We start from the raw sequence: 17,208 nt of genomic DNA on the forward strand, positions 1-17,208 counted from the left end.
ACCTTGCTGGTCTGCACCGAAGCATTTCTTCTCATTCTGTATGGGTTGCTGTTGCCAAGGCTTGTTGTGTCCAATCCGAGCACCAATGCTGCAGCACTCGACATCCTTTGTGGGACAGCTCGAATCCAGCTCCTGGTTGTCCTCAATGCCTCCTGGTCCTCGTGGCTGAAGAGTCAAGCTTCGCCTCTTTCATCTGAAATCACCCGACATCGGTGGGCATCTGCTCATCGCCTTCCTGGTCACTGGCTAGTGACCCAGACTCTGTCCCCTCTGCTTTCAGGTTCTTCTCATTTTCGATCCAGTCTTGGATCTCTTCGGACACTTCGCATCTTCACGGCAGCAGTACTTCTTTGCCAGCTCCCATTGAAATCGACGACACGACCCGACATCAAAAGATACCTATGCACCCGGCTTCCCTGGGTGAGGTTGCTGGAGCGGATAGTACAACATTTTGTATACTCCCCCATTATGCATGGTTATATTAATCCGAATAATCAATTAATTGTAATATTATTAATCCGTTTGGAGTGATAACTCACCAACCATATTAACAAAAGAATTACACGTGGGAATTGCACCTTGCATGGCTATATTAATTTTAGACTAACTTGAGTACGCATATTAATAGTAGAAAACTAGAATATTGCATGTTATATGTCGCTTTGGTGATGTATTTGTGATTTGTGCTTTATTCAGTGGATATAAACCGCTCTGAGTGTTGCTTCTGCCAGATAAATACACACACATATGGGTATTAGCGAGGGGATAACATTTTATAAGCCATTTCTTTGTTTTAATTACGTTTTATGTTTCTTTTGCTTAAGTTGACCATTTCGGCCTAAACGTGACTGCTCTGACAACACGAGGTTCTGGGTGGAGTGCGCAGGTGGCACCGCCAGCAGCAGTGGCCTGGACCTGACCCCGGGAGAACATGTACCCTTCAAGGACGCTCCGGGAACCCATCCAAGACCAAAGACAAAGCTCAATTTAAAAGCCGGAACAAGCAAGTTTGATGACTTCATCATTCGACACCCTGAGAACTGTACCCCGCTACTCCAAATGGACCAATCAGGACTCTCTAAACCCCGATCTTGATACTTTTGACATTATTTTCATTATAAAAGTAGGTAGGGAATTAGGCTAAAAAGGCTATCGCTGATCGCTTGCTCTTTTTTGACAAACTTGATTTCCTGACGTTATATGCTGACGGAGAGGACGGTGACAGTGCTGGACAGCTGTTATCCTGAATCTTTGAAAGACTGAATTGCGGCCTAACTTTGCTGAATAAAATTCTTCTTGACTGACTGATTTAGAGGACGACTTTAGCCAGAATAGGTAAATATGATGCTCTGAAATGCTGATGATGATTTCTAACGTTTCTTGCAATATTTCTTAGATAAAGAATATTTGATTAATTGACAAATGTGTTGTGTCGATTATTTAAGAAGAGATTTTGATGGGATTTAAAGACTAGATAAATGACTGTGAATCTAAACCTTCAAACAACTAAATGATCCATCTCCTTATGAGAGGGATATCTTAGGTCTGAGGTCAATGTGTTTAAGAGTAAGGTAAAGGTATTCCTTTCATGTCAGCGTTTGGAAGCGTATTTCCCTCAGGAAAATAGATCAATGGAGTGTAAGTATATTGGTGTTATGGGCCCCACCAATGAATGTATTTGAGTGAATCTGATGCTGAGGTAATTGGTCTGTGCCGAAAGGGGGAATTTGACGTTCCGCGCTGCAACAGTTTTCTGGTAGCAAGACGATGGTTTTTATTGTTTTGGTTTGTGATTATTGCTTGTAAATAGCTTATTGATTATAGGTTATTGATATTGGTTCATGTACTAACACTCTATGTTGAGTCGTGTTGAGTTTCATGTTGTTTGCATGGCTTCTGGGATGTAGGAAGTCGGAAGTTTGTTACGGTTCCGTAGTAGAGCAGAGGTAAGCGCTGTTCTCGGGAAAGACGGAATTGTTGTTATCCTGTAGGTACACAGGAGAAATGTGTGACGATTGAAGTTGCACGACGCATTGTATGGGTTAGATTGGGTGACATCGCCGTGTGTTGCCATTAGAGACATTTTCTGTGTGAGAGAAGTGTGTATGATAGCGAAGGTTAGCTGTGAAATTCTGGTCTTAGGTACCAGGGATCCAACTGGCATTCCGATAACGCTTATCACTGGAAAGGTAATAGGTACTCTCTGAACTTGTTAGAAGGACAAAGGAGAGGTAAGTGCTGCTTGGTAACGTATGTCATAATTCTGTAGTAGGACAGACTGTTCGCTGTTCTCGGGAAAGACAGGATTCTGTGTGAATGTACTACATTTTTCTTGTGTGAAAGTGCATGAACGAAATAGCATTCGGGTTAACTGTGAAACACTGGTTTTATTTCTCAGGAGCATTGGGTCTCCAACTATGTGTCTTAAATACTGGAGAAACGGTTAGCTAATGCTTGTTTGGAGGGTGAAGTAGAGGGATGTGCTACTTTATCAACGGAAGTAACGATTCTGTAGTAGGGCAGAGGTAAGCGCTGCTCTCAGGAAAGGCGGAATTCTCATGAGAAAGGTCTATTGCTATTCTTTGGTTAGCGAAGCGGACAATAAAGACATTTTTATGTTGTTACTAACAGAATTGTAGAAATTGAAACAAAAACTTACTGAGCAGATTTGTAAAGGAGGGGTAGACAGGAGCAGGAGCTACCGCAGCAACTGCTGACGTCAGAACCACCGCGCTGGGATTGGACAGTCGGTCAGAAACATAAAACGCTCCGGATTGGTGCGTTAGTGTACGCCGCGCTAGGAATGGAGAAATACAGGGTGACGTAAACGCTCCCTATTGGTGCGTTAGTGTGAATCGCGCTGGGATTTGAGAATTGTGACAGTGATGTAGACGCTCCGGATTGGTGCGTTAGTGTGAGTCGTGCTGCGATTGGACAGAGTAGCGGTACAGTCGTAAGGAGAAACTAGTGAGACACGAAAGAAAGGAAAATGTATTACGATCCACCAGAAAAAGAGAAAAAGTCATGGTTTAGTAAAATTAAGAAGTGGTTTAAAAAGGACAAACCGATCATAACTAGGGAAGGACAGTTACTTCCTCCACCGAAAACCCCTGCATCCTTTATGGTTGCGAAATATGGACATCACACCTGTATTTGGTTAGACAACTGGGTTAAGTATACGGAGAAAGACGGAGTGTTGGCTTTTCCAGAACATGGTTCATTTAATTTGGCTGTTTTGAGAAATTTGAGAGAGAAAATGATGAATTTAGAACCGAGACCTAGACCGACTCAATTTGAGGCTTTGACGGAGTGGGAAGACGAAATGCATGACCGAGAGACAGAAAAATGGTAGAGGATATAGGTATCTGTTTGGTAGATCATATGGACATGAGACGCATGATGATCGAATGAGAAGGTGGCGAGTATGACTGAGGGTTTATTTCCCGTAAGAACTGCAGGAGAAAACGAAGGATGAAAGTGTGTAGAAAAGAGGCATAATGTGGAATCGAGAGGGTATGGAGTGAATGAGTCTGAGGATGATGTTCTTGATGATATGTTCTATAAGAATCCACCACCATACCGACCAGAACCAGAAATATTAACTCCAAGTGCCCCAATGAAAGAAACAGTACGAATTCTAAAATCGGAACCAGAGTTCCAAGATTTGGGGAGAAACAATCCTATTAGAGAGGTAGAAAAGAAGTCTGGAGGAAAATTGGATGGAGAAAATTCAGCAGAATTAGCAAAAACAACCCTAGAATTAACTGAGAAAATAAGAGAATTGACTAAGAATTTGGAAGCGGTAATTGTACCAGTAACGATAGATCCAGTAATGCCTGTTTTTGACAAGCAGAAAGGCAGTGAACATTGTTTGATAGTCCCATATAAAAATAAAGAACCGGTTGAACAACCAAGAATAAGTTAGAGTGAGAATCCATGGAGACAGACTATGAGTATGATTGAACCAAATTTTTCAAATAACCCGTTTGTAGGTCAGAACTGTGCAGAGAAACGTATGACAATGATAGAGAAGATGTCAGAAACACAAAAAGATTTTGGACAAGGAAATGTAGAGAAGCCAGTATAACCGAGTTGAGTGAATGGTTAAGAAGCTTGCAAAAGAAAGACAAGGAATCCCAGTCAATAGATGTAGCTAAATTACGAATGGTACTGGAAGAATTAATAGTAGGAACTATCCCGACAGAGAAATTCAAAACTTACCAAGATGAGGAGTTGTTATTTCTGTGCAAAAGCGTAACATGGAGAGCAAAAAGTCTTCATGAAAGATTAGAAGAAGTGGCAAATGAGATGGGTATTGATATTGAAAAGGTAAAAGCCCTACAGAAACCCTATCGAGTAGACTTCATCAAAAAAGATATTGAAAACATGAATACCACAGGACAAATAGGTCAGATTAAGGATATAATTATTTTGTTGAGAAAATGGGGAGATGTGGACAAATGGAAGAGCAGATGGTATCGTAAGCGAGACGAAGTTTCAGACAAAACGTTTTCAGCTTATCCTATGAGAGAAAAAGAGAAGGTTGTGACAGAATACCCTATGAGAGAGATTCGGGCAGGAGGATATGTGCATGTCCCATGGACTAGACAGGATATTTTGTCATTTACGAATGACTTTCCTCGACTGCGTGAAAAACCCGTCGAGTGGTATAGACAGGTGGACAGATTTGGGAAGCTATCCAAAGTATTGTGGATTGCCCTGAATAGCTTGTTTGACATAATAGTACCAGCAGATCTATGGACAGAATGTAAAATAGTAATAGATTGGCCGACACAGGAATATCCAAGGGATCCTAAGACAGGAGCTCCAGACCCTGAAGTAATGAAGAAATATGAACAGGTTATGGCATTCTTGAAGAACAAGGTACCCCCTAAAGAGACAGATTGGGTGAAAATTGACAGAACACATCAAGAAAGCTAAGAAGCAGTACATGCCTGTTATGAGAGGTTAATCTTAGCCTTTAAACAATTCAGTGGAGATGAAAATTTGAGTGACAAGGATTTGAGTAATTTCGTATACAGGTTTGTATATGGTCTTCGTCCAGAAATTAGTGAAATGATAAAACAGCATACGGTAGATTGGCAAAATGAGAAAATAGACGAAGTATTGAGACATGCTAAATATTTCAGTGATGAAATTGAAGCAAAACAGCAAAAACTAAGAGAGAAGGCAATGTGGGCACAGGTAAAAGTAGCAGAGAGATAGGAAGCACAATTAGTGAAACAAGCTGGGTCAAAACAAAGATTTAATCCTGGGAAAAATAAAGGGAATATTGAGGAAGCTAAGAAGAAATTTCCGTGTCATAATTGCGGTAGGATAGGGCATTGGAAATCCGAGTGTAAGAATCCACCAAGTACTAATGATGAAAATTCATCCTTGAATCCACAGGTGCAGAATGAGGTGAGTGGTCAACAGCAACGACAACAGCAGGGTGTAACACAACAGCATCAGGTGCCAAATCCACCTTTTCCACAGAACAAAAATTGACAGAAGTATAGTAAGGAGAATGGATTCTACAACGAAGAACAGGTAAATAAGCTGCAACGCGCTAGCGCCGCTTCGCAGTATTGGCTGCAACGCGATGAAAGCGATTCAGACGAGGGTTATTGACGTTGCCGAAGGGAGGAAGAAGAGTGCGTACTTGGCGCAACTCTAGAAGTAGACCAGACATGCCCATTTGTAGATGGAAAAGTTAATAATGAAAATATTACTTTCCTAGTAGATACTGGTGTTACACAATCAACAGTTAGATCAGCTGATATTAAGAATCTTCCTCTCTCGGATAAAATGATCCAAGTAGTTGGTGTGTCCAACAGACAGATTAAAACTTACCTTACAGAACCAGTGAAAGTTAGTATAGGCACATTTTCTGAAATGCACAGATTCGTAGTGTGCGACACCAGTCCTGTGAATTTGTTAGGTAGAGATTTATTGTGCAAGATGAATTGCACTATATTTTGTACTCCAGATGGAATAGCCTTCGAAACACCAGATGATGATGTGCTGTATAAAATGACAATGGCAAACAGAGAGAAAGAGGTTACAGGAACCTATGCTGTATTCAACCCTGACGAATTACCTAAAGAATTGAAACAATCAGTAAAAGCAGAAGTTTGGAACTTCACAGGAGAAGATGTAGGATTGATGAGAAATGTAGATCCAGTAAAGATAACTGTATAAGAAGGAGTATGTTATCCAAATGTCCCACAATATAAATTGACCCCTGAAATAATCGAAGGAGTTACTCCTGTGATTGAGAAAATGATAAAACAAGGAATTTTGAGAGAAATAATGAGTAGCCCATGTAATTCACCAATACTGGGACTGAAAAAGCCTAGTGGAAAGTTCAGAATAGTACAAGATCTGAGAAAGATAAACAAAATTGTTGTACCATGTTGTCCCATTGTACCGAATCCATCTGTGATTTTATATCAGATCCCTCATGACGCAGAATGGTACACAGTGATTGATTTGTGCCATGCTTTCTTTTCCATCCCTGTAAGGATGCTCGAGAGACAGACTAGTGATACAGAAGAAACCAGTCGGGTTATACGTGAATGCGAGGGATACTGTTTATTCGCCACAGTAGGAGGCAATCAGTCTGTGTTACGAAAATGATTTCAAAGGTCAAATAATAACAGCCTCCGAGAATTAGTCTTATGACTTCTGGTTGTTGTGAAGGGTTTTGTCCCGCTACCACTCTCTACTCCTGGTTGTCTTGGTCCTCCCTCTTCGGGGTCTGGTTGTTCTCTCTCCGGGGATCTCCACACCAGGGCAGCAAAAGAAATAAAGAACAGAAAACACTTGGGTTAGGCTTTATCCTTTCCTATTCTTTGGTTGTGCCACCTCCACCATAACGACGTGAGGGAAGGGAATATGGGATGTCAGGGAGGGATCTTTTTAAGGGTTGTAAGGGATTATACGGGCTCCAGTAGGGTGCAGCTCCTAATGGGTGTTCCAGCTACCCCACCAAAAAGACCCTCTGAGCGGCACTTGCCTGAGGCCACGACCCGTGAACCGGGCCGTGGCAGCCGGACCCGGGGCGTCCTCTCCTTCTCTTGAGCCGCCGGGCTTGAACGCAGTATACTCCTTTTTTGTGGTCGTCGCGGCCTCCGAGAGTCCTGCGCCTGGGTCTCCGACCCTCTCCTGTCGTCCCCTCCTCCGTTGTTCTTCGGCAGCGCCTCTGGTCCTCCTCTCGTGTGTCTCTGCTTCCTCCGCTCCTGGTACTCGTTGCTCCGCTGTCCGCTCTCCTCCGTTCCACTCGCTTTCCGCGCTGCTCTCCTCGCTCTCCTTCCTGGTTCCGCCCCTCTTGTTCTGCATTGGCGGCTGCGTCCTGATGTCACGAGTTCCCAGCGTGACTAGAACGCAGTCAGTTTCCGGTGTTTCCCCCATGGATCCGTCCGTGTTTTCCGACTTCCGCTGTGCTGAGCCGTCCTCCCTCTTACAGTCGTCCCCCCTTAGGAATGGACGTTGGGGCCATTCACAACACGGATGCCTGGACAAATAATCCGCACTCAGCTGCTTCATCCCCGGCATGTGGAGTGTCTGAAATGAGAAGGGTTGCAAAGCGAGAAACCATCGTAGTATGCGGGAATTGGTGTCTTTATTCCGTGCGAGACATGTCAAGGGAGCGTGATCGGTAAGGACCAGGAAGTGTCTGCCTAAAAGGTAGTATTGTAAGGATTCTATAGCCCATTTAATAGCTAAACACTCCTTTTCTACTGTTGAGTAGTTCGTCTCTCTGGGGAACAGTTTTCTGCTGATGTACAACAGGGGTCGCAGTTCTTCACCTGAGTCTGGTTGAGATAAGACCGCCCCCACCCATGGTCCGAGGCGTCCGTTTGAAGGACAAAGGTACGATCAAAGTTGGGGCATCGTAAGACTGGGGTGGTACAAATAGCTTGTTTGAGGGCCTCAAAGCTGGCTTCCTGTGCTGCGTGCCATGTCTGAATGCGTGTGGGATGCGTTTTGGACAGTGATTCGGTGAGCGGACTGGCTATGGATGAGAAATGGGGAATAAACCGCCTGTAATATCCTATAAAACCCAAGAAGGAACGAATGTCCTTCTTAGTTTGTGGCCTAGAAATGGTGCGGATGGCTTCAATTGTATCAACTTGGGGCTTGATGTGTCCTTCTTGTATGGAATATCCCAAATACTGTATTTTCTTAGTCCCTAAGAGGGATTTCTTCGGGTTGATTGTAAGGCCGGCGACTTGTAAGGCTAGAAATATGGATTTGAGGTGTACTAGGTGTTCCTCCCAGGTGTGGCTGAAAACCACGATATCGTCAAGATACGCTGCTGCATACTTTTGGTGTGATTTTTAGTACCCTGTCCATTAGCCTCTGAAATGTGGCTGGGGCCCCATGTAACCCGAACGGGAGTACCTTGAAGTGGTATAGACCTGATGGTGTGGAAAACGCAGTTATTTCTTTGGAGGTAAGCTCCAACGGGATTTGCCAATACCCTTTTGTTAGGTCAAGGGTTGACATGTACCTCGCTTGTCCCAGGCGTTCTACCATCTCGTCTATCCGGGGCATTGGATAGGTGTCGAACTTTGTGATCGCATTCACCTGTCTGAAATCAATACAAAAGCGCAGACTGCCGTCTGGCTTTGGTACGTGTACAATTGGAGAATACCAATTGCTCTGGGACGGTTCTATGATCCCTGCCTGGAGCATGTCCTCCACTTCCTTTTCCACTGCCTCCCTACGGGCTTCTGGAATACGGTATGGCTTCTGTTTTATGACTGTCGGGTTCAGAGGTACTATTTCATGTTGGACCAGGGATGTTAAACCGGGGTTTGTGGAAAACAAGTCTGGGAAGATGGTTATCAAGGCGCCTAGCTCCGCTTGTTGTTCAGTGGTTAATACTTCTCCGAAGGGAACAGAGGGACTCGAGGGGTCGTGGACCGACAGGAGAGGTATATCTAACTGCGGGGAGCTGCAGGCCTTCAAGGCGGGGTTGGGTCCTCCAGGTGGCTGGGAGTCCTCCCATTTTTTTAGGAGGTTTACATGGTATATTTGTTTACCCCCTGTTCTATGGGGCAGTAGTATGCTGTAGGTGACAGGGGTGATCCTTTTTTCCACCACATACGGCCCTTGCCACTTCATTAATAACTTATCTTCTGTGGACGGGAGTAGTAAAAGGACCTTGTCCCCTGGTTGAAACACCCTAAGCCGACTGTTACGGTCATAATATCTCTTTTGTGTCCCCTGTGCTTCCTGCAGGTTTTCATGTACGAGCCCCCATATGTGGTTTAATGACGTCTTTAGGTCAGTAACATACTTCAATAGGGGCTTCCCTTCCTCCTCTTCCCCCTCCCACTGTTCACTGGCCATATCCAATAAGGTTCAGGGCTTTCTCCCAAACAGCAGTTCAAACGGGGAAAACCCCATAGATCGTTGCTCGTGCGTCCGTAAGACGAAGAGAACCAGGGGAAGCTTAAGGTCCCAGTCTCTCCCCGTGTCAGAGACGACCTTGCGGAGCAGGTTTTTGATAGTTTTGTTGTACCGCTCCACAAGGCCGTCTGTTTGTGGGTGGTAAACTGAGGTTCTTATTTTCTTGATCCCGAGTAGGTCACAAATCTGGCTCATCATTCGTGACACAAACGGGGTGCCCTGGTCGGTCAAGACCTCAGAGGGAAAACCGACTCGTGAAAACAGTGTTATCATGGCTTGTGCCACAGCGGGGGTAGTCATGCGCGACAAAGGGAAGGCCTCGGGGTATCGACTGGCATAATCGACTATAACGAGTATGTACCGGTGGCCCCGGGATGAGGGGGTTAAAGGCCCGACTAAATCCATTCCCACTCGTTTAAAAGGGATGTCTATGATGGGGAGTGGTTGTAGGGGTGCCTTAGTAATGGGCCCTGAGCTCGTGTATTGGCATCGCACGCAGGCAGCGCAGTGTTTGGCAACGTCCCTATAAACCCCTGGCCAGTAGAATTTTTCTAACAGATACTTCAGGGTATTTTCCTTGCCATAGAGCCCACCCCCCATTTTATTATGGGCTAACTGGAGCACATGTTCCCGGAAGGATAGGGGAACAAGCAGTTGAGTTTTCTCTACTGAGTCTCTTTTTTTCAGCTCTATATAACAATCCCCTTTTTACAAGAAAATAAGGTCCTACCTGGTCTGGTGGCTCTTCCTGGACCTGTTCCCAGGCGTGTACAAGCGTTTGGTCATCCCGTTGGGCTGCCCGGTAACTATAAGGCGGTGTTCCATCGGTATCTGTAATGGAAAGGGGAAAGGCATTCCGTGATATTTGCGAACAGTAAAACTCTTTTTTATCATTACGCCTTTCCCTTCTGCTTTTCTTTTCTCGGGTTTCTAGGGCTTCGATCTCTGCAGTACGAAAAGGAGCTTCGTCTAGCCATGTGTGGGTATTTCTCTTCGTTCCTTCTATATAGGTTTCGAATTTTGGGTGGTCGGTCCCTATGATAACGGGTTCTGGCAAAGAGGGGATCACCCCCACCCTTTTAAGATGTGAGTCGTTATCTACTTCCAAGACGACTTCCGCCGTGGGGTACGACTTCGTATCCCCATGGACGCAAGTCACCTTCACTTGCTCGGTGGTTTGCAACTGGTGTTCTCCAACCAGGGATCCGTCAACCACTGTGACGTGGCACCCGGTGTCTAACAGGGCCTGTCGTTTCTTGCCATTTAAATATACTTCCGTTCTGTAACGTTGAGATCCTCCATTGGTTAACAGAATCCTGCCCCTGGTGTACCCTACTTCCATGGGTTCAGCGGGTGGTACTCGGTGGGGGCATTGTCTGGCTATATGGCCCCATTCACCGCAGCTGAAACATTGAGGACCTTGTCCGCTGGCACCCGTAGAAGTAGGGGAAGGCTTTGGACTAACGCGCAGGTGTGGTAATGGCCTTAGTTTGGGTTTTAGGGGAGGTCTAAAGGAGGTAGGTGGGAAACGGAGACTGTGGTCGTGTAGTGCCTGCTCTGAAATCTGGGGCCCTATGGAAGGCACAAGCTATTTCCACTGCTGAGGCGGAGGTGAGGTGCGGGTGTTGTTTCACCCATGACTTCGTGGTGGGTGGTAGGGCATCCAGAAATTGTTCCTGGAACACTTTTTCGACTACTTCTTCCATGGTGGATACGTGGGGGGTCAGCCATCTGTTACCTAAGTCCCTTATTCGATAATACAAAGCCCGAGGATTGTCCCCAGTAGTCCATTTCTCTTTCCTGAACTTGTTCCGATAATGTTCTTGATCGAACCCTAATCTCTCTAAGATCGCCTTCTTTACGTCTACATAGGCAGTAGTCCCATCGGGATTGGCGGCTTGATATGCAGCTTGTAACTCTCCGGAGAGAAGCGGGGCGATATATTGGCCCCACCTCTCTTGTGGCCAGGCTGCTGTAGACGCCACTCGCTCAAAATTCAGGAAGAAATAGTCAGGGTCTTCCCCTTCCTTATATTTTTGCAGGACCGTGCCTGGTACAGTAGGATGGACCCGGGTATGTATTATAGCGTCAGTGAGTCGTAGGATTGCCGTGTCCTGTACTTGTTGATTCGAGGCAACCACCCTTGCCTGATCCTTAAGAGCTCCCTGTAACGCCTCTCTCTCTATTCTAGCAGCCTGTAATTGTTGTTCAAACACCAACTGTAGGTGTCTTTGTCCTTCGGCCAACTGCGTAAACACATCTTCAATAGGCACGGGTTGTGTCATGGCGTCGACACACCGGGACCGGGACTTAAAAATCCCACTTCTGACACCACTTTGTAAGGATGCTCGAGAGACAGACTAGTGATACAGAAGAAACCAGTCGGGTTATACGTGAATGAGAGGGATACTGTTTATTCGCCACAGTAGGAGGCAATCAGTCTGTGTTACGAAAATGATTTCAAAGGTCAAATAATAACAGCCTCCGAGAATTAGTCTTATGACTTCTGGTTGTTGTGAAGGGTTTTGTCCCGCTACCACTCTCTACTCCTGGTTGTCTTGGTCCTCCCTCTTCGGGGTCTGGTTGTTCTCTCTCCCGGGATCTCCACACCAGGGCAGCAAAAGAAATAAAGAACAGAAAACACTCGGGTTAGGCTTTATCCTTTCCTATTCTTTGGTTGTGCCACCTCCACCATAACGACGTGAGGGAAGGGAATATGGGATGTCAGGGAGGGATCTTTTTAAGGGTTATGAGGGATTATACGGGCTCCGGTAGGGTGCAGCTCCTAATGGGTGTTCCAGCTACCCCACCAAAAAGACCTTCTGAGCGGCACTTGCCCGAGGCCACGACCCGTGAACCGGGCCGTGGCAGCCGGACCCGGGGCGTCCTCTCCTTCTCTTGAGCCGCCGGGCTTGAACGCAGTATACTCCTTTTTTGTGGTCGTCCCGGCCTCCGAGAGTCCTGCGCCTGGGTCTCCAACCTTCTCCTGTCGTCCCCTCCTCCGTTGTTCTTTGGCAGTGCCTCTGGTCCTCCTCTCGCGTGTCTCTGCTTCCTCCGCTCCTGGTACTCGTTGCTCCGCTGTCTGCTCTCCTCCGTTCCACTCGCTTTCCGCGCTGCTCTCCTCGCTCTCCTTCCTGGTTCCGCCCCTCTTGTTCTGCATTGGCGGCTGCGTCCTGATGTCACGCGTTCCCAGCGTGACTAGAACGCAGTCAGTTTCCGGTGTTTCCCCCATGGATCCGTCCGTGTTTTCCGACTTACGCTGTGCTGAGCCGTCCTCCCTCTTACAATCCCATTGCACCATGACAGTCAGCAAATGTTTGCATTTCGTTTCGATGAGCGTATTTTGGCGTGGTGCCGAATTCCACAGGGGTATACAGCAAGCCCCTCAATGTTTAATCAGCTATTGAAAAAGTGTTTGGAGAGTCTAGAAATGCCTGAAAATTCAGTACTAGTCCAGTATATCGATGACCTACTTGTGGCATCGAAAACTCGTGAAGCCTGTGAGGTAGACACAATATCTTTGCTGAATCATTTGGCAGATGGAGGACTAAAAGTGTCACCATCGAAATTACAATTCTGTAAGAAAGAAGTCCAATATTTGGGACACAGCATTGAGAAAGGACACCTGAAAATAACCATAGATAGAATCAGGATCATAAAAAGAATGAGTCCACCAATGAGCCAAAGAGAAGTGAGAATGTTTCTGGGAATGGTTGGATATTGTCGTCAGTGGATAGGAAATTTCTCATTGATTGCAAAACCTTTGGTGCGATTGACAATAAGTGGTGTAAGAGATCCAATTGATTTGAACAAAGAGGAGTTGGCAGCATTCAAGAAGTTGAGAGAAGGATTGTGTGAAGCGCCAGCATTAGGTATGCCTGACTATGATAAGGAGTTCGAGTTGTATTGCAGTGAGAGAAATGGATGTACGCTCTCTGTTCTAGTACAGAAGCATGGAAAAAGGAGGAAACCAATTGCATATTTTTCATCCATGTTGGACCCGGTATCTGTAGCCCTTCCTGGGTGTCTGAAAGCAGTAGCTGCTACATGTCGAAGTTTGGAACAGAGTGAAGGAATTGTGATGGGATATCCTGTGAAAGTGTTTGTGCCTCATGATGTGGCGATTCTTTTGACAAGGAGTCGTACTCAGTATATGACGCACAGCCGACTGACTAAGTATGAAAAGGTAATTTTGGGTGCAACAAATGTGAGTCTCGTGAGATGCGTAAATGTGAATCCTTCAACATTGTTGCCTGATGTAGAGCATGTGGAGGTAAGAGATGAAGCAGATCATGATTGTTTAGATGTACTTGACTTCTGTACAAAACCAAGACCTGACATAAAAGATGAACCCTTGCCAGAAAGTGATTATGTCATGTTTGTTGATGGACCTTGTTTGAGAACAGATGATGGAGTGCTGAGTGCAGCATATGCGGTAAGTACAGTTGCAGCAGTGATGGAAGCATCCTATTTGAAAGGAGTAAGGTCAGCCCAAGTAGCTGAACTTGTTGCCCTGTCCAGAGCATGTAAGATTGGGAAAAGTGTGAGAGTGACTGTGATAACTGATAGCCAGTATGGCTACGGGATGGTCCATGATTTCGGCCAAATTTGGCTGCAAAGAGGTTTCCTGACCTCAAGTGGAACTCCCATTAAGAATGCTGAAGTGGATGGAAAGTTGCTTGAGGCAATACAGCTGCCTAGGCAATTGGCCGTGGTAAAATGTGCTGCTCATAGTCGCAGTGGTGATTACATTGCCACTGGAAATAAATTCGCCAATGACATGGCACAATGTTGTGCACGAAATCAGAATTCAATCAATCGGGCAAAGGAAAGGGAAATTATTTCTTCTTTCCCAATGTTAACTAACATGGTGGGAACATGGGATGAGGTAAGACAATTGCAGGAAGAAGCAGGAGAGGAAGTAGTAAAACAGTGGGCAAAAGCAGGATGTGCACCAAGAGAGAAAGATCATGTGTGGGTCTATCGAGATGGAAGACCAGTTATGCCTGATAGCATGATGTCTGCCATGGCACGGATGTATCATGGACAGGGACATATAGGGAGAGACGCCATGATTAGGTCCTTTAAACAAACTTGGTATAATGCCAAGTTTAGGCTTGTGGTGGAAAGTATTTGTCAAAGATGTCTAATTTGTCAGCAGTACAATCCAGGAAGAAAAACAGTGGTGAGTCCAGGAACAATAGGCCGAGAGGGAGGACCTTTTACCAGAATGCAAGTAGATTTCTCCTTGTAACAGGTTGAGGTATGTTTTGGTAATGGTATGCCTATTCTCTAGGTGAGTAGAGGCGTTCCCAACAAGAAGAAATGATGGAATGACAGTGGCAAAATTATTGTTGAGGGAATTTATACCTAGGTTGGCGTTCCCAATAACAATTGAATCAGACAGCGGAGGACATTTTCATAATGAGATCATAAAACTGATTTGTGAAGCATCGAATGTACGACAAAAATTGCATTGTGCCTACCGACCAGAGGCTTCTGGTGTAGTCAAACAAATGAATGGTACTATCAAAAACAGAATAGAGAAAATGTGTTTAGCCACAGGTATGAAATGGCCCGATGTCTTGCCTCTAGTACTCATGACTATTAGATCAATACCAGACAGAACTACTAGTTTGAGTCCTCATGAGATCCTCATGGGACGTGCAATGAGACATGTATTTATACCAGTCAACAAGCTGATGACAATAACTGATGACATGGTATTGGAATACTGTAAAAGCCTGGCTGACGCAGTTCATACTGTGTTTCATCAGGTTGGAGCGGATGCCACCACTCTTGAAAAGAAGCCAGCTCATGATCTAAGCCCAGGGGACTGGGTAAGGATAAAAGTACACCGAAGAACAAACTGTTTGGTTCCCAGGTGGGGAAAACCAAGGCAGGTCATCTTGACTACAACAACAGCTGTGAAGTGTGCTGGATTGAAGAACTGGATCCATGCAAATCATACTTTGAGAATTCCAAATCCAGTTGATTGTAAAGAAAAGGAGTATTTTGATGAGTCAGAATCCAGTACTGAGTCAGATGACGGAGAGCCAAAACATAAATTCTAATACATTCTGTATTAATGGAACAAATCTCTTTCCAGATAACAAATAAGGCCAATTTTACCGTGCTAGGAGATTTAAATCTCCATCTAGAAGATCTTACCTGTAGAAATAGTATAAGACTTATCGCGGACATGGCCTCTCAAAATCTTAAATTGGTAAATGAAGGGCCTACTCACAGAGCAGGACATTTCTTAGATCCCGTTTTCACCAATTTAGATACAATTACCTGCACCCCAGCATCACCTACAATCTGGTCTGACCACTATCTAATAAAATTCTCCTTGATATCACCTTACAATACTAACAGAGGAAATGACATTACTCGCATAGAGAATTCGTCAAGAAACTGGAAGAGGTTAGACGTAGAGAAAATGAACAGATGTCTAGAGGCACATATACCACCGATGAAGCAACAAATAGACCCATTAGCAAATGATATCCAATGCTGGCTTACTAAAGCTGTGGACCTATGTCTTCCTATTTCCAAACAAAATAAAATCACTCATCATCCCCCAGCACCATGGTATACCGATTCTCTGAAAATATCAAAATCTAGCTGTAAACCTCTCGAAAGACACTGGAGGAAAAACTATAACCCCATAGATAAAGTAGCTTATAAAGCCGCTTTAAGTGAATATCATAAGGAATGTAAGTCTGCACGTGCCACCTTCGTAAATCAAACTGTGGAACCTGGCAGGAGAAGATGCTCGCTTCAGCACGTACACTTGCATATCACATTTCTCAATTTTATCTTTGGACATCTCTATCCTGTTGCAATCATTAACTGGAAAAGCACCAGACTTATATCTTGCATTATAGTGGAAAGTCCCAGAAGCAGATTTGGGTCACGCAGCCAGCAACAGTACCTTTCGGTCCTTAAATGGTAGGCAACCATTTAGGGCCTCGTTAATTGGTCAGACAAACTATGCTTAATTTGTGCAACGTATAATATGATGCTACATCCTTTGCGGTTTGGGCCTATAAAAACTGTCAAGCACGTCACCTCAGTGGACACTCAGTGATTTTACTGGTGCCTCCGTGCTGCACGTTACTCTGTTGTTGGTTTCTCAATAAACCCTGTGGTCTAACCCTTGACGGAGAATTTTTTGTGTGGATTCATTTCTTGCTTATATTTCAATACATCAATAAGGTCTCAAACTGTGCAAAAACACTCTTTAACACAGTGAAAGCATTGGCTGGCTCAGATGCAACTGCCAAACCACCCGCTTTATCACTATCCAAATGTGAAGAACTAGCGAACTTCTTCATAAATAAAGTGGAAGGTATCTATCAAGATATCATCTCACAGGACACGGAAGTTCCAGGGCCAAAGGTTATTGCATCTGAGGGTATACAGCTTTCCAATCAAAGAAAGATCGAGCATGAACTAAAAGATTGGCCCCTATTAACTACGAATACTGTCCAAGACCTATTAAATTCTATCAAATCGGGGTCACCAAGGGATCCTATTCCAGCTAACATCCTTAAGCAGTTAAATCTATCTGTGATACCTATTATAACGCAGGTACTTAACATGTCAATTAAAGAGGCCAAAGTTCCTCCCCTTTGGAAGCATGCTATGATCCACCCTCTGCTGAAAAAACCAAATGCTGATGTAACGGATACGAAAAACTACCGTCCCATCTCCTTACTCCCAATTCTATCTAAAATTTTAGAAAAACACATCCACCTTCAGTCGACACAATATGCGAACACT

The 17,208-nt window shown here is 44.8% G+C and overlaps 1 protein-coding gene across 1 annotated transcript; it reads right to left on the bottom strand.

The window, feature by feature from the left end:
* Positions 1–10,928: 10,928 nt before the first annotated feature.
* Positions 10,929–11,705, bottom strand: LOC146820856 (uncharacterized). Its single transcript, XM_085609752.1, has one exon. The coding sequence runs from the start codon at positions 11,703–11,705 to the stop codon at positions 10,929–10,931; it is 777 nt and encodes a 258-aa protein (XP_085465878.1).
* Between the last annotated feature and the right edge of the window lie 5,503 nt (positions 11,706–17,208).

The sequence above is a fragment of the Triturus cristatus genome, chromosome 6 (assembly GCF_964204655.1).
Source record: "Triturus cristatus chromosome 6, aTriCri1.1, whole genome shotgun sequence".
NCBI classification, from domain to species: Eukaryota; Metazoa; Chordata; class Amphibia; order Caudata; family Salamandridae; genus Triturus; species Triturus cristatus.

Coding starts and splice junctions, on each gene's coding strand:
- LOC146820856 (XM_085609752.1), bottom strand. CDS start 11,705: ATGACACAACCCGTGCCTATTGAAGATGTGTTTACGCAGTTGGCCGAA.